This window comes from Scyliorhinus torazame, chromosome X (assembly GCF_047496885.1).
Source record: "Scyliorhinus torazame isolate Kashiwa2021f chromosome X, sScyTor2.1, whole genome shotgun sequence".
NCBI lineage: Eukaryota > Metazoa > Chordata > Chondrichthyes > Carcharhiniformes > Scyliorhinidae > Scyliorhinus > Scyliorhinus torazame.
Genome location: NC_092738.1, coordinates 41,108,382 through 41,131,941, shown reverse-complemented (window position 1 = coordinate 41,131,941; position 23,560 = coordinate 41,108,382). Strand labels below are relative to the sequence as shown.

General features: G+C 48.7%; 1 protein-coding gene across 4 annotated transcripts in view; it reads left to right on the top strand.

Annotated features, from left to right (window-relative positions):
* LOC140405356 (rho guanine nucleotide exchange factor 25-like) overlaps positions 1-23,560 on the top strand; it is a 298,640-nt gene that overhangs the window by 145,437 nt on the left and 129,643 nt on the right. For all 4 annotated transcript variants that reach the window (XM_072493666.1, XM_072493667.1, XM_072493665.1 and 1 more), the window contains exon 2: positions 11,958-12,229. In XM_072493666.1, coding sequence (XP_072349767.1) covers positions 11,958-12,229 — 272 coding nt within the window. The remainder of the gene's footprint in view (positions 1-11,957; positions 12,230-23,560) is intronic.

The following is a 23,560-nucleotide window of genomic DNA, read 5'->3' as shown; positions in this document are numbered from 1 at the left end:
CCTACCCACTCGCTGTGTGACTCTGCCTCCGCCACACTCTCAGGCCGCACATCCCAGACTCTACCCACTCGCTGTGTGACTCTGCCTCCGCCACACTCTCAGGCCGCACATCCCAGACCCTACCCACTCGCTGTGTGACTCTGCCTCCGCCACACTCTCAGGCCGCACATCCCAGACCTACCCACTCGCTGTGTGACTCTGCCTCCCCCACACTCTCAGGCCGCACATCCCAGACCCTCCCCACTCGCTGTGTGACTCTGCCTCCGCCACACTCTCAGGCCACACATCCCAGACCTACCCACTCGCTGTGTGACTCTGCCTCCCCCACACTCTCAGGCCGCACATCCCAGACCTACCCACTCGCTGTGTGACTCTGCCTCCGCCACACTCTCAGGCCGCACATCCCAGACCCTACCCACTCGCTGTGTGACTCTGCCTCCGCCACACTCTCAGGCTGCACATCCCAGACCCTACCCACTCGCTGTGTGACTTTGCCTCCGCCACACTCTCAGGCCGCACATCCCAGACCCTACCCACTCGCTGTGTGACTCTGCCTCCGCCACACTCTCAGGCCGCACATCCCAGACCCTCCCCACTCGCTGTGTGACTCTGCCTCCGCCACACTCTCAGGCTGCACATCCCAGACCCTACCCACTCGCTGTGTGACTCTGCCTCCCCCACACTCTCAGGCCGCACATCCCAGACCCTCCCCACTCGCTGTGTGACTCTGCCTCAGGAAGCACATGCTCGCGACAGGCTGGGTGTGTGCCCCCTGCCATTTTGATAAATGTCAGAACAAAAACAGTTCCCATGCTTGAAGCAGGCCGCCACACTTCTCTGAGGCCTAAACTGCAGGGCTCATTTGCCCAGAGGCAAAGGTCTACATACAGCCTAATAGGTTATCCTGAAAGGGGACAACCAACCAACTAACTAACAAGTGTTTAAAATATACTAACCTGATTGCAGAGCCCCAACTATTTCCTCCTACCCCACAAGTGGGCCATTAATAGATCTCTCCTGATCTGTCATGACTTCAACCTCATTCCCTGCTACCCCACAGGCCTGAATCTCTAGGCCAAACGTGAGCTCAAAAGAATTGGCAAATAGTGATTCCATGGTGTTTAACTATTGATGCCCATGTTCCAGGATATATTGAATCCATTTGGTTCCACACAAGCATTTTATGTCCATTGGCATCCTTCATGCAGCCTGCAGTTGGTTGAGAAAATGCAGCCGGATCTGGCTCAATGTTCCCAGCTAAAAATAGTGGGCCTGACCCCTTTACTTCAGCATAGATTTTTATCTGTTAGATTGTGATATTAATTTATGGCCTACTTACGAAAACCACCCATTCAAAATGGATAACACGTTGGCTAGAGGCACTGTGTCACTTCAGCAGAATGTCCTCATGTTCAATCCTGGTCTCTGCCCAGTTTGCTGATTTTGGCTGAGGGAGGCGGGGCGAGGGGGGGGGGGGGAGGGGGGAGGCGGTCACAGAGAAGGGGACAAATCAGCCAGAGTTACCCTCCCATACCCGACCGCCACCCCTTGACCTCCACACTGGATCATCCAAATGTCGGTTCATCAGGTAAGGCCATGGTGACTGACCCCTCTTCGATCTCTTCTCTTTCAACCTTGGTAGATGCTTTGGTCTCCATAATTAAGGAAGGTTGTAAATGGGTTGGAGGCGGCTCAGAGGAGGTTTTACTGAATTGATGTCTGGGATGAGCGAGTTGTCTTATGAGGAAAGGTTGGACGGACTGGGATTGTTTCCACTGGAGTTTAGAAGAGTGCGGGAGTGACTTGATTGAAGTATTTTAGATCCTGAATGGTGTTGACAAGGGGGATGTGGAAAGGATGTTTCCTCTTGTGGGTGGGTCCGGAACCAGGGGGCGCTGTTTAAAATTCGGAGTCGCCCTTTCAGGGCAAAGATGAGGAGAATGTTTTCTCCCAGAGGGCTGTGCGACTCTGGAATTCTCTGCCTCAGAATACGGTGGAGGCGGGGTCACTGAATATTTTTAAGGCGGAGGTAGGTAGATTCTAGTTAGGCGAGGGGGGTCAAGGTTATCGGGGGTAGGTGGGAATGTAGAACTCAACACAAACAGATCAGGCATGATCTTATTGAATGGCGGATCAGGTTCAAGGGGCCGAATGGCCTACTTTTGCTGCTATTTAGTCTGTTCATACGCTGCTAACTCGAGAGATACCTTACCAGAACTTCACAAAAGGTTATTTGAGTTTTGGGGCCCTCAGAAAATCAGGCTTTAAATTTCACTTGTGTATAACTTTCCACCGCCAAGGAACCTTGTACTCCCTGTCGAGACCAACAGTAAATTCCTACCGGAGTCTGGTGTAACATGTGACCATTCGGATCTGGAAGATCCATACCTGAATATCCCGGCTCACTCATGACGCAGGAGGCAGGATGGTATCCATGGAGATTGTACCCCCACACGGCTGAGTGCCTTTGGGATGGGGGAGTAGGAAAATCAGGGCTTGTCGAACACCCGTTAAGCTGAGCTAACAAATAAGTACCTTGCAGCAAATGAAACCAACAGAAAAAGCAGCAAAGAGACGTGAAAGATAGTTTATCCTTTCAAGTTGAAGGCAAAGGGCTTCCTGTTTGGAGCAAAGGCAGAATCGAAGGTTTTTCATCAATTTTGAATGGGGACAGTTTGTTGGAATGATGACCGGTAACTATAGTTACAAAGCACCAGAAGAGCCATGGCAGTGTGGGAGTGGGGAGGAAGTGTGATGGAATGCTCGCTGTGCTCCCTCACCGGTTCGCCGTGGTTTTTTGTGAGTTGTGTACATTCTGAAAGGCTCCACACATCGACATGGCCCAAGCATCTTCTCCCACAGAGAGCGACCCTAACTAGGCCGCCCTGCAATGACATAAACCTGGGCCTTCAATCACTGGAAACCACTTTGAAGCCTATTATCATTAAGTGGTCATTGGCAATTTGACACACACGCATCCTCTCCTGATTTAAGCTCCAATTTTTTTGCCTTCACACACTGAGGTCTTCAATTTAAGTCGTGCCCTGAGTGTAGGTCACATGTTTCTGTACAAGAAGGCAATTAAGAAGAGGCGGCACCATCTATTTATTGGTTCGCAACTTCCACTAACTCCAAAAATGAGCAGTAACAATGCTTAGAAACAAGAAGTCCTGGCATAGTCTGTGAATAGCCAGGAGGGTTTTATCCCGCCCCCAAATTACGTCCCACTCAAACTGTTCACATTAACCTGCATTTGGTCCTGGATTTCCAAAATAAGATCAAAGGTCACGCCCGCTCCATCATTATGGTCATTGTGGCCTCAATGTTGCTTTCCTGTCTATCTCTACAAACATTGACTACCTTATCAATCAAGACCTTCCACTGCAGGGCAGCACAGTGGCACAGTGGTTAGCACTGCTGCCTCACGGCGCCGAGATCCCAGGTTCGATCCCGGCTCTGGGTCACTGTCCGTGTGGAGTTTGCACATTCTCCCCGTGTCTGCGTGGGTCTCACCCCCACAACCCAAAGATGTGCAGGGGAGGTGGATTGGCCACGCTAAATTGCCCCTTATTTGGAAAAATGAATTGGATACTCTAAATTTATCAAAGAAAAAGAGCTTCCACTGCTCTCCAGGGAAGGAAATTCCACAGACCAACGGCCCTCTGGGAGAAAACAAAATTCTCCTCGTCTGAGTCTTCAATAGGAGGCCCCTAATTTGTAAACTGTATCCGCTGGTTGCAGAATCTTCGTCAAGGGGCAACATTCTCTCGGTATCCACCCTGTCAAGTCCCTTCAGAATCTTCAATAAGATCGCCTCTCATTCTTTTAAACTTAAATAGATATACGACCAGCATGTCCAACTTTACCTCACAAAACAACCCCTTCATCCCAGGAGTCAGTCGCGTCAACCTTTTTTCAACTATTTCTAAAACTTTTGAAAAATTGAAATAAGACGATCAAAAGTGTACCGGTACTCCAGCTGCGGAGGGGGATTCTCCGTCCGTACACAGCGGGTTTTCCGGTCCCGCCGCGGTGAATGGGAGATTTGGCTGAGTGCAAAAGTCTCCGTCCTCGCTAGTAGCAGTAGCAGGATGGACTCGCAACGGGGAATCCCGTCCGTGGTCTCACCAATGCCCTGTACAATTGCAGCAAACGATCGGAGGGATTCTCCGGCCAACGCCGTAATCGGGAAACGTGATTGGGTGGAGAATCAGTTCCGACGCCAAAACCTGCCATGGTGGGAATTGAACTCTGGGTCTCTTGATTACTAGTCCAGCAGAAATAATAGTTAAGAACTGGTATTTCAAGTTTCCCTTCTGGGATTTGGAATTGTAAGGAGCTGGTCCAATGTACTGACTGAGGACTCAGATTGGATGCTTTGTTGCATAGCCTGTGATGTCATTTTGATAGACTTGGCAAGCAGCCAATCGGTGCCACTGAGTTTCTGGGACATCTCCTGTTCTTGATCGTGATTGGTGGAGCCATTCAGAACGTTCTTGAAGAAAGGCTGGTCAGAAGGCAAGCTCCAGTTTGTCTCTCAATTCTGTTCAGGCCTCAAGAACAGCCAGGAGTTGGTTTAGGCATTCTTTCCCTCTCAGGCCTGCAAAGGTTTAAATCTTGGATTGAAGGTGCGAGAGCTGAAACTGATCTTCCGCTCCGCAGCCAATTTAACTTGTGGGAGTTCCCCTGGAATCTTGATCTCAGTGTGAAGACCCCGAATGTTAAAAGTGAAATTGAATTACCAGAGAGCATTCTACAGCTGAAGGTTCTGGTTGAAGACCACCATTAGAAGATCGCTGACTACAAAGACGGCTACCTCGGCAGCAAAGAACCATCTGACGCCTTTTCATCCCTGTTATTTTCAATCCTTTCCCTACCCCGACCGTACGTGTGTCTTGGGTGTGTCTGGGTGGAGGGTGGGACGGGGTTTGGGGGATAGTCAGATTAGCAGACCATTGCTTTGATCTTATCATTATATGGTTATCTTTTTCCTTGGTATAAATAGACAGTTTTTTAATGGTTTACTTACAAATCTAGCGCCTGTAACTCATTGGAGCAGTCAAGTATCTACGATCTTAGGAAAATACACATTGTTGGTGACTTCACTTATGTGGGGACTCTGGAGTCAGTGGGGCTGGAATTGACCACACACCCGCCCAGGGTGTCGTAACAGGATGCCCTCGCATTGAACTTCAGTGGGGTTTCTAATGCAAGTTAAAAAGATGACCACACTCCAAAAGCGCTTCACCAGTTGCAAAGCACTCTGGGACGTCCCAAGATCTTGAACACACAGTTCGACATTGGTTTTAAGTGTATGAATGTAGGAAGGAAAAAGACAGCTGCCATAGCCTGGCAGGGTGCAACTCCTAACGCACCATCACCCTCAACCCCGCCCCATTGGCAGAACTGCCTGGCAGAGGCAACAAGATGGAGGAAAATAACTTTTGGTCATTTTCGGAAAAATAAAACCCTCTGACCCTGCGGCAACCGTGCAATCTCCCAATGACCCAGTTACTTCTCGTATGTAGCAATGTATCTAGACTGATAGTCTAGACTTCCGGTTGCGGCGATGCGGAGCTAAGCCGCGCGTTTCGGCAGCTCCCGCGACTACGGACTTTTGGGCTCTCCAGAGGAGCCCCAACGGAGCTGTTTTGATTTAATCCCGTGTGGGAAGGTGCAGTGAGGTCCCCCCTCACAATATTTAGCAGAGATCAGCGGTGGAACGACGAGGAAAGAGGCCCTGGAGCAGAGAACAAAATGAGGGGAAAAAGACAAGATGGCGGAGAGCGAGCAGCGTGGGGGCCAGACCAACAAGGGTTCCTCAAGCGATGTGTGGAGGAGCTGAAAAAGGAGGTGCTGGCGCCAATGCTGTTGGCGACCGAGGGGCTGAAGGAGACCCAGAAGACCCAGGCGGTGGAGCTTCGTGAGGTGAACGATAAGGTGAACACTAACGAGGACGATATCCAGGGCCTGGCGGTAAAAATGGAGGCGCACGAGGTGGTGCACAGGAGGTGGGCCGAGAGAATTGAGGTCCTGGAGAACAGGTCGAGGAGGAAGAACCTCCGGATTCTGGGTCTCCCCGAAGGAGTGGAGGGGGCTGATGTCGGGGCGTACGCGAGTACGATGCTCCATTCGCTGATGGGTGCGGAGGCCTCTCCGACCCCCCTGGAGCTGGAAGGGGCTCACCGGGTCCTGGCGAGGAGACCCAAGGCCGACGAGCCGCCAAGGGCAATAGTGGCAAGGTTCCATCGCTTCGCGGACAAAGAAAGTGTTCTGAGATGGGCCAAGAAGGTGCGGAGCAGTAGATGGGAGAACGCGGTGATCCGAGTTTACCAGGATTAGAGCGCAGAGGTGGCAAGGAGGAGAGCTGGCTTCAACCGGGCCAAGGCGGTGCTGCATAGACAAAGAGTCAGGTTCGGCATGCTGCAGCCAGCGCGACTGTGGGTCACTTACCAGGACAGACACCATTATTTTGAAACGCCAGAAGAGGCTTGGACCTTTATTCAGATGGAAAAACTGGACTCGAGCTGAGGGAATGTGGTTGTGGGGGGAGATATTGGTTGTATAGGGGGTTGTAAATATGGGTAAAGAATATTTCATGGGTGGGATGATGGATCGGGATGTGAGTAGAGTTCAGGTTAAAATTCCTAAAATTTCCTTTTTTCTTTTCTGTAGACGAGATGATGATGATGGGGAATGTGGGCGTCGGTGCTGGAGGGAGGTGAGACTCGGGGATGAGGGAACTGGGATAATGGCCGCAACAGGAGCTGCACCACAGGGGGCGGGCTGGTTCAGGAAAACGCGGGCTTTTTCCCGCGCAAAAAAGGGGGGGGCGGATGGAGGAAGGTAAGGAGGAGGAGAGACACCCACACGGGGAGATCAACGGGAAGGGGGGGGAAGCCGGGGTCAGCAGAGGTCAGCTGACTCACGGAAGTAATATGGGGGGAGCAAAAGAGCTTAGATGTGGATCTAGCGGGGGGGGGGGGGGGGGGGGGAGGAGTTTAGGGTTGCTGCTGCACTGTCCGAGAGGGAACTGAAAATGGAAGAGGTGGTCGGGGCGGGGGTTCCCCGCCTGGGGGACTGGAGGGTGCGGGAGGCGCGAGCACGGGACTGGCCTAAGATAGGAGATGGCTAGTCGGCGGGGGTGGGGGGGTAGGCGTAGGTAACCCCCCAATCCGGCTGATCACGTGGAATGTGAGAGGCCTAAATGGACCGGTTAAGAGGGCCCGAGTGTTCGCGCACCTAAAGGGACTGAAGGCAGATGTGGCCATGCTTCAGGAGACACATCTGAAGGTGGCAGATCAGGTCAGGTTAAGAAAGGGATGGGTAGGACAGGTGTTCCATTCGGAGCTGGATGCGAAGAATAGAGGGGTGGCAATACTGGTGGGAAAGGGGGTGTCGTTTGAGGCCAAGAACATAGTAGCGGACAAGGGAGGTCGATACGTGATGGTGAGTGGTAGGTTGCAGGGGACGGAGGTGGTACTGGTAAATGTATACGCCCCAAACTGGGACGATGCTGGATTCATGAAACGGATGTTGGGGTGCATTCCGGACCTGGAGGTAGGGAGCTTGATAATGGGGGGGGATTTTAACACGGTGCTGGACCCAGCATTAGATCGCTCCACATCTAGGACGGGGAGGAGGCCGGCTGCGGCCAAGGTGCTTAGGGGGTTTATAGATCAGATGGGGGGAGTAGATCCGTGGAGATTTGCCAGGCCTTTGGTCAGAGAATTCTCTTTTTTCTCCCAAGTACATAAGGTATACTCCCGGATAGATTTTTTTGTTCTGGGCAGGGCATTGATCCCGAAAGTGAAGGGAACGGAGTATTCGGCCATAGCCATTTCAGACCACGCCCCGCATTGGGTGGAGTTAGAGCTGGGGGGGGAGAGGGACCAACGCCCGTTGTGGAGGTTGGATGTGGGACTGCTGGCAGACGAGGAAGTGCGCGGGAGGGTGCGGGGGTGCATCGAAAGGTATCTGGAGGCCAACGACAACGGGGAGGTGCAGGTGGGAGTAGTATGGGATGCGCTGAAGGAGGTGGTCAGGGGAGAGTTAATCTCCATCAGGGCTCACAGGGTGAAGAGAGAGGGCAGGGAAAGGGAGAGGTTAGTGGGGGAGATTTTAAGGGTGGACAGGAGCTATGCAGAGGCTCCGGATGAGGGACTACTCAGAGAGAGACAAAGTCTCCAGACGGAGTTCGACCTGTTGACCACAGGGAAGGCAGAGGCACAGTGGGGGAAGGCACAGGGGGCGACGTATGAATATGGGGAGAAGGCGAGCCAGATGCTGGCACATCAGCTCCGTAAGAGGATGGCAGCGAGGGAAATAGGTGGAGTTAAGGATGGCAGGGGAACTACGGTGCGGAGTGCAGGGAAAGTGAATGAGGCTTTTAAGGCCTTTTATGAGGAACTGTATAGGTCCCAGCCCCCAGGGGGAAAAGAGGGGATGTGGCGATTCTTGGATCAGTTGAGGTTCCCAAGGGTGGAGGTGCAGGAGGTGGCTGGTTTGGGGGCGCCAATGGGGTGGAAGAGCTGGTTAAAGGACTGGGGAGCATGCAGGCAGGGAAGGCCCCGGGGCCGGATGGGTTCCCGGTGGAGTTCTACAGGAAATATGTAGACCTGTTAGCCCCGTTGCTGGTAAGGACCTTCAATGAATCAAGGGAGGGGGGGACCCTGCCCCCGACAATGTCGGAGGCGACAATCTCTTTGATCTTGAAGCGGGATAAGGACCCACTGCAATGTGGGTCTTATAGACCAATCTCGCTCCTTAATGTAGACGCTAAGTTGCTGGCAAAACTGTTGGCCATGAGGATTGAGGACTGTGTTCCGGGGGTGATTCACGAGGACCAGACGGGATTCGTAAAGGGTAGGCAGTTAAACACTAATGTGCGGAGGCTCTTAAATGTGATAATGATGCCATCGGTGGAGGGAGAGGCGGAGATAGTGACAGCCATGGATGCAGAGAAGGCCTTTGATCGGGTAGAGTGGGAGTATCTCTGGGAAGTGTTGAGGAGGTTTGGGTTCGGGGGAGGGTTTATTAGTTGGGTTAAGCTCCTTTACAGAGCCCCGGTGACGAGTGTGGTCACGAACCGGCGGAGGTCGGAGTATTTCCGGCTGTATCGAGGGACGAGGCAGGGGTGCCCCATGTCCCCTTTGCTGTTCGCAATAGCAATTGAACCTTTGGCCATGGCGTTAAGGGAGTCGGGGAAATGGAAGGGTGTGGTTCGAGGGGGAGAGGAATATCAAGTGTCGTTGTACGCAGACGACCTGTTGCTGTATGTGGCGGATCCAGTGGAGGGGATGGTCGAGGAAATGCAGGTCCTACAGGAGTTTGGAGACCAGGGGGACCAGGGAAGAGGGATAGAGGACCTACCGTTGAGGAGGGCGAAAAGGAGCTTTCGATGCTTGGGGATTCAGGTAGCTAGGAGCTGGGGGGCACTGCACAAACAGATGTGGAAGGTGCTCAGGGAGCCCGGCGAACCATGTCCATATGTTTTGGTCATGCCCGGCACTGGAGGGGTTCTGGAGAGGAGTGGCGGGAGCAATATCTCAGGTGGTGAAAGTCCGGGTCAAGCCAAGCTGGGGACTAGCAATATTTGGAGTAGTGGACGAACCGGTAGTGCAGGAGGCGAAAGAGGCCGGCATTCTGGCCTTTGCGTCCCTAGTAGCCCGGCGAAGGATCTTGCTAATGTGGAAGGAGGCGAAGCCCCCCAGCCTGGAGGCCTGGATAAATGTTATGGCAGAGTTTATCAAGTTGGAAAGGATAAAGTTTGCCTTGAGAGGGTCTGCGCAGGGGTTCTACAGGCGGTGGCAACTGTTCCCAGACTATCTCGCGGAGCGTTAGAGGAAGGTCGGTCAGCAGCAGCAGCAACCCGGGGGGACGACATTGGTTGAGCGGGGGGAGGGGGGGGTTCTTCTGGGGGGCATTTGAGCAAGAAAACACATGGTAGGATCCGGAAACTGACATGTACGGGAAGAATCCACTGTACAAAATTTTGTATCTTATTGACTTGCCATGTTCATGTCTTGCCACGCGAGTTCTTTTTCTTTTCTTTGTTACGGGGGGGGTTGTAAGGTAGAAAATATTGTTATTGAAAAATTCTTAATAAAAACATTTTTTTTAAAAAGACTGACAGTCTAGCCTCTCTGAGGATGCGAGTGATAACACACAAGTTCCTAACTCATTGCCCAACTCCTTTGATAGTGCAGGCCACAAGAATTCTAAAGAGGTTTTGCAAAGCCTCGAGATATTTTAAAGCATACTCCCAGCTGTCTGTCTTCAAAATAAATACATCTTAACTAATTTGCCATTTTAATCCTGGATAAGGGATACCTCCAGCACTGTTAAACTTGTTTCATTGATTAATGCGCTTCATTTGAACTGAGGCGTTCTTGTGATGTAAATACCAAGTCACATGGTGGTCACAAGGTAGTTTCAGATGTAGAAGGCCATTTGGGCCCTTTGAATTCATCCATCCTAAAAGACACCAAAGTCCCTCCTTGTTGTGGCCACCCAACTGTTTCTAAGAAGACACCAGGGTTTTTACCTCAATTATTCCACTCAGACGTCCATTCCCCTGTGCCTATTGGTCGTATTCTGCGTGAAGAATTTCCTCAGATCGGTCATTCTTCTTTGAACCTGGACCTCTTTGTCCAACAGTTAGTTTTACTGACTTAGCTTTTCCATGTGTCATGTGAGAGTACCTTTAAGACATGGATGTTTAAGCAATGTACCTTTAAGAAAACAATTATGTCAGAGAGTGGGTGGAGCTGAGTTCAGGTCAGCCATTTTGCAGTTTAGTTTTGCAGTTTGGAGGAAAAGGGCTTGGGATGTGTCTGTGGTTTTGCAGTGAGCTGGATCTCTGCCATGAAAGACTATCTCTGAATCATTTGGGTGATTTAAAGTAAAGCCTTTAACCTGATGTGATTCTGTTTAAAGGTGTTAAGTCTCTTGGAAGTTTGAAGGAACATTTTAAGGAATTATTTACTGTTGCAATATTTTCTGAGTTATCTTTGAAGTAAGGGGTGTTAAGAGATCCAATGTTTATTTAAGATGTTTAGTTGAGTTCCTGGAATAAACAGTGTTTTGTGTTTAAAAACCCACGTGTCCATAATTGTAATCCCACAACTAGGGAACAAGCCGTGTGCTCGGAAAAGCAACAAATACATTAAAGGGGGAGGTTGGTTGAACTCCATGGTACATTTTGGGGTTCTGAAAACGCCTCGCCCATAACACATGATAGTTACTGTTTTATATTTCTCTGGAGTCTTGGAGTTAAGGTTTAAGAGTTGGAAACCCTAGTTTTGGACACCCCCACAAGTGAAAACATCTCGATGTCTGCAGTTGTGAAAGGGTTTGATGGGGGAAATATCTCAATCAGGTCATCTCTTGGCCTTCTCTTTTCCAGCAAAATTATCCTTTGCAGTTCAATTTTTTCTCTCAGTTCTGGTAACATCATTGAGGTGTTTTTTGTGTTGCTTATTTCAGGATGGTTGGCGTAGTTTTCACACAGACCACAAAATAGCTTTAACTTAAACAAAGCTATGATTTTATTTACACTACTAAACTGGGATTCAATACGTACTCCTTCAGAATACACAGTTGATCAATACCATCTAACTACACTCACGTACAGCTAATCTCACTACTGATTTATACTATGATCTGCTCTCACTTACATTATCTGCTCTTCTGACCTTCACGAGCTAACTCCTGCACACACACTCCCCCAAGGCTTAGCAACACTGCCTTATATAGGTGTTACTGTAGCTCCCTCTAGTGGCTACTTTCAACACTGCATTAACCCTTGCAATGCTGACAGTTATGATAATACCACAGTTGTGGCAAAGGTTTAATATTTGAAAGGCTAATCCCACTCAACCAGAAAGGACAAGTTAAATGTTGAACGCAAAGGGAGCAAGCTGAACACGGAGTGACTCTGTCTCTCTTTTTCCTAGAATCGTACTCCGTGACGGGAAGCGATGGAAGCATCTCCACGTCGGCAGCGTCGATCCAGCCGCAGCCCTCCACCAGTTCGGCCCCCAGCTCGCCCAGCACCAAGCGCTCGGTCAGCACGCTGAAAAAGTGGCTGACCAGTCCAGTCCGCAAGCTCAGCAGCAGCAAGGTCGACAGGCAGGTGAAGAAGCTGGAAAGCAAACCGAAGAAGGCCGAGCAAAGGAAGAGCATCGACCTGGGGATAGTCAATAAAGGGAGCGAAGCTCAAGATGGGGTAAGAGCACTTTCTGTTTTGCTTGAGTTCTTTTGATTCAAACATAATCTTCTTTTTGAAATTCTAGCTGAAAGGTGCACACAGAGAGGCTGCCCGTCTAAACTACAATCTTCTACACTTCCTGGGTCCGTATCCCTCTATTCCCATCCTATTCATGTATTTGTCAAGATGCCCCTTAAACGTCCCTATCGTCCCTGCTTCCACCACCTCCTCCGGTAGCGAGTTCCAGGCACCCACTACCCTCTGCGTAAAAAACTTGCCTCGTACATCTACTCTAAACCTTGCCCCTCTCACCTTAAACCTTTGCCCCCTAGTAATTGACCCCTCTACCCTGGGGAAAAGCCTCTGACTATCCACTCTGTCTATGCCCCTCATAATTTTGTAGACCTCTATCAGGTCTCCCCTCAACCTCCTTCGTTCCAGTGAGAACAAACCGAGTTTATTCAACCTCTCCTCATAGCTAATGCCCTCCATACCAGGCAACATTCTGGTAAATCTCTTCTGCACCCTCTCTAAAGCCTCCACATCCTTCTGGTAGTGTGGCGACCAGAATTGAACACTATACTCCAAGTGTGGCCTAACTAAGGTTCTATACAGCTGCAACATGACTTGCCAATTCTTATACTCAATGCCCTGGCCAATGAAGGCAAGCATGCCGTATGCCTTCTTGACTACCTTCTCCACCTGTGTTGCCCCTTTCAATGACCTGTGGACCTGTACTCCTAGATCTCTCGGACTTTCAATACTCTTGAGGGTTCTACCATTCACTGTATATTCCCTACCTGCATTAGACCTTCCAAAATGCATTACCTCACATTTGTCCGGATTAAACTCCATCTGCCATCTCTCCGCCCAAGTCTCCAAACAATCTAAATCCTGCTGTATCCTCCGACAGTCCTCATCGCTATCCGCAATTCCACCAACCTTTGTGTCGTCTGCAAACTTACTAATCAGACCAGTTACATTTTCCTCCAAATCATTTATATATACTACAAAGAGCAAAGGTCCCAGCACTGATCCCTGTGGAACACCACTGGTCACAGCCCTCCAATTAGAAAAGCATCCTTCCATTGCTACTCTCTGCCTTCTATGGCCTAGCCAGTTCTGTATCCACCTTGCCAGCTCACCCCTGATCACGTGTGACTTCACCTTTTGTACTAGTCTACCATGAGGGACCTTGTCAAAGGCCTTACTGAAGTCCATATAGACAACATACACTGCCCTACCTGCATCAATCATCTTAGTGACCTCCTCGAAAAACTCTATCAAGTTAGTGAGACACGACCTTCCCTTCACAAAACCGTGCTGCCTCTCACTAATACGTCCATTTGCTTCCAAATAGGAGTAGATCCTGTCTCGAAGAATTCTCTCCAGTAATTTCCCTACCACTGAAGTAAGGCTCACCGGCCTGTAGTTCCCGGGATTATCCTTGCTACCCTTCTTAAACAGAGGAACAACATTGGCTATTCTCCAGTCCTCCGGGACATCCCCTGAAGACAGCGAGGATCCAAAGATTTCTGTCAAGGCCTCAGCAATTTCCTCTCCAGCCTCCTTCAGTATTCTGGGGTAGATCCCATCAGGCCCTGGGGACTTATCTACCTTAATATTTTTTAAGACACCCAACACCTCGTCTTTTTGGATCTCAATGTGACCCAGGCTATCAACACACCCTTCTCCAGACTCAACATCTACCAATTCCTTCTCTTTGGTGAATACTGATGCAAAGTATTCATTTAGTACCTCGCCCATTTCCTCTGGCTCCACACATAGATTCCCTTGCCTATCCTTCAGTGGGCCAACCCTTTCCCTGGCTACCCTCTTGCTTTTTATGTACGTGTAAAAAGCCTTGGGATTTTCCTTAACCCTATTTGCCAATGACTTTTCGTGACCCCTTCTAGCCCTCCTGACTCCTTGCTTAAGTTCCTTCCTACTTTCCTTATATTCCACGCAGGCTTCGTCTGTTCCCAGCCTTTTAGCCCTGACAAATGCCTCCTTTTTCTTTTTGACGAGGCCTACAATATCTCTCGTCATCTAAGGTTCCCGAAAATTGCCGTATTTATCCTTCTTCCTCACAGGAACATGCCGGTCCTGAATTCCTTTCAACTGACACTTGAAAGCCTCCCACATGTCAGATGTTGATTTGCCCTCAAACATCCGCCCCCAATCTATGTTCTTCAGTTCCCACCTAATATTGTCATAATTAGCCTTCCCCCAATTTAGCACATTCATCCTAGGACCACTCTTATCCTTGCCCACCAGTACTTTAAAACTTACTGAATTGTGGTCACTGTTACCGAAATGCTCCCCTACTGAAACATCTACCACCTGGCCGGGCTCATTCCCCAATACCAGGTCCAGTACCGCCCCTTCCCTAGTTGGACTGTCTACATATTGTTTTAAGAAGCCCTCCTGGATGCTCCTTACAAACTCCGCCCCGTCTAAGCCCCTGGCACTAAGTGAGTCCCAGTCAATATTGGGGAAGTTGAAGTCTCCCATCACCACAACCCTGTTGTTTTTACTCTTTTCCAAAATCTGTCTACCTATCTGCTCCTCTATCTCCCGCTGGCTGTTGGGAGGCCTGTAGTATACCCCCAACATTGTGACTGCACCCTTCTTATTCCTGATCTCTACCCATATAGCCTCACTGCCCTCTGAGGTGTCCTCCCGCAGTACATCTGTGATATTCTCCCGAACAAGTAGCGCAACTCCGCCTCCCCTTTTACATCCCCCTCTATCCCGCCTGAAACATCTAAATCCTGGAACGTTTAGCTGCCAATCCTGCCCTTCCCTCAACCAGGTCTCTGTAATGGCAACAACATCATAGTTCCAAGTACTAATCCAAGCTCTAAGTTAATCTGCCTTACCCGTAATACTTCTTGCATTAAAACATATGCACTTCAGGCCACCAGACCCGCTGTGTTCAGCAACTTCTCCCTGTCTGCTCTGCCTCAGAGCCACACTGTCCCTATTCCCTAGTTCTCCCTCAATGCTCTCACCTTCTGACCTATTGCTCCCGTGCCCACCCCCCTGCCTTACTAGTTTAAACCCTCCGTGTATACGGAGAGCTTGTCCATAGGGGATGGCTTCTTTAATGTGATTAGGGTGGAAGCTGGAGAAGTGGAGCATCGTGAGGTTATCCGTGGGTTTGCGGGAAAGCAAAGTGCTGAGGTGACCGTCCTTGATGGAGACGGGTGTGTCCAAGAATGCAACTGATTTTGGAGAGTAGTCCATGGTGAGTCTGATGGTTGGATGGAACTTATTAATTTCATCGTGTAGTCGTTTCAGTGATTCTTCGCCTCTGATCTCCGGGTAAGCGTTCTCCAAGGCGGCCTTCAGGACGCGCGACAACGCAGAATCGCCGAGCAGAAACTTATAGCCAAGTTCCGCACACATGAGTGCGGCCTCAACCGGGACCTGGGATTCATGTCGCATTACATTCATCCCCCACCATCTGGCCTGCAAAATCCTACCAACTGTCCTAGTTTGAGACAATTCACACCTCTTTAACCTGGGGTTACCCCATCTCTGGATCTGTAAAGATTTAATCACCTGCTAATGCTCGCATTCCTAGCATTGTTTGGCATCTTTGAATTTGTCTATCTATGTGTTTCTGGAACAAACCTCTTCATTCACCTGAGGAAGGAGCAGCACTCCGAAAGCTAGTGACATCGAAACAAACCTGTTGGACTTTAACCTGGTGTTGTAAGACTTCTTACTGTGCTCGCCCCAGTCCAACGCCGGCATCTCCACATCATTCTAAAAGGTACATTGCTTAAACATCCATTTCTTAAAGGTACTCTCACATGACACAAGCTTCATCGCCACCCATACCGTGACCATTCCCACTCTGCCTATTTGTGTCCCTCTGTTTCTTAGGTCTGTGGAAAGGACTCATATCGCCATCCCCCTTCACCCTTGCTGAGTCAGAGCTTTATCACAGGTCGATGGATGGAAAATTGGGTTGAGGCCTGTTTTCAGGCCTAATGTCGGAGGTGCAAAGCTCACTGAAAACCGGGCCAAGTTACAGCACTAGATTCACTGACACTTGAAGATGATAGTAGGTCACGTCACGGTAATAGAACCAGTAACCAATGAATATTATAATACACCACATTACGGAAACATGGTTGCTGAGCGCTAAATGGCCTCCTTCTGTGTCAAATGGCCTCCTTCTGTGCAAAATGGCCTCCTTCTGTGCAAAATGGCCACCTTCTGCGCAAAATGGCCACCTTCTGCGCAAAATGGCCTCCTTCTGCACAAAATGGCTTTCTCCTGCACCAAATGGCCTTCTCGTACCAAATGGCCTCTTTCTGTGCAAAATGGCCTTGTTCTGTGCAACATGGCCTCCTTCTGTGCAAAATGGCCTCCTTCTGTGCAAAATGGCCTCCGTCTGTGCAAAATGGCCTCCGTCTGTGCAAAATGGCCTCCGTCTTTGCAAAATGGCCTCCTTCTGTGCCAAATGGCCTCCTTCTGTGCAAAATGGCCTCCGTCTTTGCAAAATGGCCTCCTTCTGTGCAAAATGGCCTCGTTCTGTGCAAAATGGCCTCCGTCTTTGCAAAATGGCCTCCTTCTGTGCAAAATGGCCTCCTTCTGTGCCAAATGGCCTCCTTCTGTGCAAAATGGCCTCCGTCTGTGCAAAATGGCCTCCGTCTTTGCAAAATGGCCTCCTTCTGTGCAAAATGGCCTCGTTCTGTGCAAAATGGCCTCCGTCTTTGCAAAATGGCCTCCTTCTGTGCAAAATGGCCTCGTTCTGTGCAAAATGGCCTCCGTCTTTGCAAAATGGCCTCCTTCTGTGCCAAATGGCCTCCTTCTGTTCAAAATGGCCTCCTTCTGTGCCAAATGGCCTCCTTCTGTGCAAAATGGCCTCCGTCTGTGCAAAATGGCCTCGTTCTGTGCAAAATGGCCTCCGTCTGTGCAAAATGGCCTCCGTCTTTGCAAAATGGCCTCCTTCTGTGCCAAATGGCCTCCTTCTGTGCAAAATGGCCTCCTTCTGTGCCAAATGGCCTCCTTCTGTGCAAAATGGCCTCCGTCTGTGCAAAATGGCCTCGTTCTGTGCAAAATGGCCTCCGTCTGTGCAAAATGGCCTCGTTCTGTGCAAAATGGCCTCCGTCTTTGCAAAATGGCCTCCGTCTTTGCAAAATGGCCTCCTTCTGTGCCAAATGGCCTCGTTCTGTGCAAATGGCCATCTTCTGCATCGTAACGATTCTGCGAATATTATCCTAAACACATTACGGAAACACTTCTGAACTGCGAGAGATATAATGCATCAAGTTATGGTAATAAAGTCACTGAGCTGTGAATATTATATTGTGACATCTTAAAGTAACAGAGTGGTGACCCGCGAATATTATAATGCATCATATTGGCCCAGATTTGGTGGTTGGGAGTGTTATGGTGGCTTTCGCTGTTGATTGGACAAAGAAGTATGGCCTTAGTTGGTTCATAGGCTAAAGCAAGGACCTCCTCTTCTTGTTGCGGCTGGGGCCCGATTGTGAAAGGGCCAGTGAGGCCCCAGTGTAGGGGTATATTGGCAAATAAACCATATAAGGAACCCAAGACATACCTTTGAGCTCAGTTTCAGCTGGATGACACGAGATTGTTTTATTATGATTTTAAATACTTCGAAACATCCGGAGCACTTTTCCAAATGTACAAATACTGCTGAACACCTTTATAAACTTTGAGACATTGCTAACAACTTTTTAAATACTTTAAAAAAAACTTTAAATCATTACCATTTTTAAAAATGTCAACATGCTTTGACCAGCATGTCACTGGTCCTGGGGATACCTTGGACAAACTAGCTTGATTTTCAATGGAAATCCACTGTGAACATTCAAAATTGAAATACTTAAAACTTTCAGAGAAAATAGCGGGTGGTGTTTTCGTGAAGTAAATTCAGATCCCAGTTCATACTCAGCAAGGCCATGTAATAAACTTCCATCAATACGAACAAGCTGTTAAGATGGCTGCCGCAGGGGCAGCACGGTGGCGCAGTGGGTTAGCACTGTTGCCTCACGGCGCGAGGTTCCAGGTTCGATCCCGGCTCTGGGTCACTGTCCGTGTGGAGTTTACATATTCTCCCCGTGTCTGCGTGGGTTTTGCCCCCACGATGTGCAGGGTAGGTGGATTGGCCACGCTAAATTGCCCCTCAGTTGGAAAAAATGAATTGGGTACTCTAAATTTATAAAACAAAGATGGCTGCCGCAAATTAGGTTACTTTTTAGATTTGATCCCCAGACCGTATCAAATCTCTGCCAAATACCAAATTGACTATGGACATAGATGATGGTACCTCACAGCCATTGGTGGAATTTACACCATCCCATTGTTTAAGGATGGGCCAGCACCTAGACTTTGGAGTTTCAAGACTGCCCAGCTCCGTGTTTCACACTGGACAAAAGGGAAGATCAAAACTCAGTGATGACTATCAACATCCCATTTTGTATCATAAAGGCCTCCCCCATCCAAACCAGACTGGCTGGGCATCAGGTGTGTTAACACAGTGATCATGTGATCAAAACTGGTTTCAAGGATTGCAGCCATATTACCCTGGGATCCGGCAGATCTATCAGAACCATTAGTTGTTGGCCAGTGTGAAAATGTGAAAACCAGACTTGGAAATGAGCAAGCCAGCAAGCAACCAAAGGGCTTAACCTGTTCCTGTTTCAAAATTCATCTAAGAACCAACCTGTTATGTATTTGACTGCAAGAAACCTCACAACTTGCTGGGAACCTGTCACTTTACAAGGCCCCGACTTTAGCTTTAAATCATCGAATCCGTTCAAGAACCCACGGGCCTGTCATGTGGGAGACCAGAAATCGCAAATCAGAGACTGCATTAACCGTAACCTGTAAAAGTGCACTATGTTTTTCTGTATCCAGTTGCTGTATGTGTAACCGAGCGCAAAATGTTGCATTAATTTGGAGCAAGTGTGTGAGAATAGATAACCATCTTTAATTTAAACTCACAAAAGCTTGCTGCTGAATTTATTAATTGAAGTACATACTCCAAGGGTAAGAAAAGATTCACCTCTTTACAAAACAATCAGATTACACATAGTAAGAGAGTGTATACATTCGATCCGTGGCACCCCATGTCACGCTCTTAGCCCATGAATCTCCCTCCCACCTCCTCTGGAACTCTCGTGGTCCTTTGAAGTGAGGAGGACGCTTGCAGTGGAGCCCATGGTAAGAACCTGCATGTGGAGTCTTTTACCGTGGGGAGACTGCTTGCTCTGCAGCTACCGTGCAGGTCTACCTGACCAGGAGACTCTCCAGCTCTTACTGTCTGTCACGGTGTGTTGGAAGGATATGCAGGTTGATAATGAACCTCTTTGGCCATATTACAAACACGCCTTCCGTGGCCATCAAGTCCCACAGCGGGACTTGAACCCAGAGCTTCAGGTTCAGAGGTAAGGACACTACCCAACTGCACCACACAAGACCTGCCTTCTGATTGAGAACTGCACTGGAACAGTCCAGAGTGATTCAGAAGAAACATTCTCTCCCCACAACCAACTCCTCATACATTGTATAGTGAGGATGTGCAAAGGTTAGGATTTACAATCGTTATTACACCCTTCACACAAAGTGCTTTCAGAAAAGAAGACAGCGGAAAAACACAAGTGCTTTGTTTATTTTCAATATCCTTTATTAAATCCAGAGTAAACAATCGTTTCCGCTTGTCATTCCCTCTACCGATAGCCTTGCTTATAATTTAATGGTGTTAACAGCTGCTTATCGGTGGGTGTGTTCGGCTTTGAACATGCATCTGAACATCTCCGAAGATCATATTAACCTAATTGGCAACATCATAAGCCCACATGTATCAAAGATCCCCTCTGTGCAGTCTCCTCAGTCAAGTAAAGATATAAAGAACTTTTATCAAAGGCTGCAATTATCAGTCCATAATTCTGTGCCTTTTTATTTTGCCTTGTTCAGGACCCTGTGTGTCAGAGAGACAGATTTTAATAAGTAATGCAGGAGTGAGTACAGTCTCGGCTATGATGAACCCCAAGGCAGATAATTTGTATGGAGGCTGCATGTCTCATTCAATATTAATGTGCTTAAAACGTTTTAACATGAACAGTTTAAGCTGTCTAAAGACAATTTTTCACCACTTTGGAAAAATGTCTTTTGATTCTTAAAAATCCTGTTTGCAAATTCAAGACTTAACCTCTGAATTTTGTGTTGCACATTCCAGTAAAAATAGATCCAATAAGACCATTAAATTTCTCACATTCGTGCTAGGGAGACCTTTCTAATGGTGGATGCACTCCTGTGCCTGCAAGTGCCAAACCGAAATGAGAACGAACGTAACGCCTGGGCAATCAGCTCAAACTCTTGAATTACAGATCGCTGCTGCTTTACAGTGTTGCAGGATCATTAATATCCACTCCTCAGGACAGTGGTTGTGGCAAAACACAACTCTTGGTTTTCCTCGTAAGTGTGAACGACGGTACTGAGCCTCGATAGCGGCGAACGTTTCACCATGTGCTCCTTTGGGGACTGCAAAGCTCGGGTCATTGTGATAATTGAGTTGCTGACCCAAGAATATTGGAATGCATTGTGTTACGGTGATGGGCGCGATTCAGCGATCCCGTTGCAACGGGGCAGTCGTGCGAGAGACCCAAATTGGGGAGTGCAGCGGACACCGGGCCGATAGCTAGCCACCCGACTCGCTCCGCCGGGCGTGATCCAGTGCAGCATATTTTGAGCCATTTGGCTCATTTAAATGCCCGGATACCAGATTCGCCTGCAAGACCTCAACCGCGTGCCCACACCCCATGAACGAGGAAAAGCTCCATTCTCCACCCACCAATTGTGTGTGATGATTCCTTCTTGGGATTTAAAGTTTACGATTTGCTGCTGAAAGAGAGGGCAAACAAGAAATATCAGTCTGCAGTTGAACACACAAGAGGCCTCTCGCGAGATTCAACGGCCTCGTCACGTCACCAAGTCGGGCGCGTCGAGGTCGCTGAATCACACCCAAGGAGCTGGAAATTATGCTTCACTTATGTTATGGGCGAGGCGTTTTCAGAACCCCAAAATGCATCATGGAGTTCAACCAACCTCTCCCTTTAATGGATTTGTTGCTTTTCCGAGCACACGGCTTGTTCCCTAGGTGTGGGATTACAATTATGGACACGTGGGTTTTTGAACACAAAACACTGTTTATTCCATGATCTCAACTTAACATCTGAAATAAACATTGGATCTCTTAACACCCCTTACTTCAAAGATAACTCAGAAAATATTGCACCAGTAAATAATTCCTTAAAATGTTCCTTCAAACTTCCAAGAGACTTAACACCTTTAAACAGAATCACATCAGGTTAAAGGCTTGACTATTATAAGTTTAAATCACCCAAATGAGCCAGTGATAGTCTTTCATGGCAGAGAGCCAGCTCGCTGCAAACACAGACACTCCCAAGCTGTTTTTCTCCAAACTGCAGCTCTCTGGAAACACACAGACACTCCCAAGCTGTTTTTCTCCAAACTGCAGCTCCCTGGAAACACACAGACACTCCCAAGCTGTTTTTCTCCAAACTGCAGCTCTCTGGAAACACCCCCAACATTTTCATTTTTAAAAAAAATCTGTTTATTCAAAATTTTCAATGATTTTCAACCAATCACTCCAGAAAGAAAGAAAGAAAAACAAAATTGTACATAGGACATCAAACCAGGATACATTAACCCCATTTAACCAATAAATACAAAAGTGGGGAAAATGCCCCCTTTTAACAAAAACATAAACCAGCCAACCCCCCCTCCCCCCAGGTTGGTGCTGCTGACCTCCTCCTAACGCTCCGCGAGATAGTTTAGCAACGGTTGCCACCGCCTGAGGAACCCCTGCACAGACCCTCACAAGGCAAACTTTATCCTCTCCAACTTTAATGAACCCTGCCATGTCATTGATCCAGGCTTCCACGCTCGGGGGCTTTGCATCTCTCCACATTAGCAGGATCCTCCGCCGGGCTACCAGTGACGCAAAGGCCAGAACTCCGGCATCTTTCGGCTCCTGCACTCCCAGCTCGTCCGATACCCCAAATAGTGCCACCCCCCAGCTCGGCTTAACCCGGATGTTCACAACTTTGGACATAGCCCTCGTAAAGCCCCTCCAGAACCCCTCCAGCGCCGGGCACGTCCAGAACATATGGGTGTGATTCCCTGGGCTCCCCGAACATCTCACACATCTGTCCTCCACCCCAAAAAACCTAAACGTTTTCATATTTAAACGGCACCCGTGCACACAGTAATTCCCTGCAGCCTGAAACTTGCCCTGGCGAATATTCGCCCTGAAAAGAGACAAACAATGTGGAGAAGAGGGGGATTTCCTGATTGATAAGGGATCAGGGGTCATGGGGAGAAGGCAGGAGAATGGGGATGAGGAGCATATGGGTGGTACAGTAGCACAGTGGTTAGCACTGCTGCTTCACAGCTCCAGGGTCCCAGGTTGATTCCCGGCTTGGGTCACTGTCCGTGCGGAGTCTGCACGTTCTCCCCGTGTGTGCGTGGGTTTCCTCCGGGTGCTCCGGTTTCCTCCCACAAGTCCCGAAAGATCCTTCCCTTCAGAATAATGGTCTGTTCCACAGAATATATTCTTTCCCCTTTGACCAGCGGGGGTGTCCGTTAAGTGGAGTGTCTTTGCTGCGTTTAGTGGTCAGGCTTCGTTTTCTTGGCATGGCCCTGAGTTAGCTTTTTTTTTTGTGCAAACTGTTGGTAACCGTTTTTGCGAATGCCCCTGGGTTGCCACGTGTACATTAACAGATTGACACATCTGTTAGGCTGCTTCACTGGCATCTGTCCAACCTGCTCGGTGGATTAGCAGTAATCGATAATCTATCAGTTAATTGCAGATTCCGGGAAAGAAAGTTTCTTTGATACATAAAAACAAATGTCAGCGATCCGAAGGATGGAAGCACTTCCAAAAAATGGCAATTAATTTCCTGTGTTAAACAAAATGTTCGGCAGGAATCTTTCATTCTATCCCCTTGGAAAAGTTATCAAGATTGCATGTGTTAATAACCATTCTAATGATTAATTTAGCTCACTCAGGCTTAAAGGCCAAGATCTCAATATAGTCCACGTACTTCTGGGAAACAGCTCTGCTCTCAGCATCACTGAGAGTCGCTCTCAGTAGATTAACTGTCTGCAATTAGTCACAGGCAGAAATCTCTAGGTTTGCTGGCTTGAAAGAATCTTTCCTCTTGCCCAAGGAGAGAAAAGCAGCTCAAAGAGAGGTCCTGACGTCTTCAGTTTAACCCTAGATGCTGTCTTGGAGCTGAGCTGTGATTTGGTTTTAAATTGTGGTAGAAACAACAACAA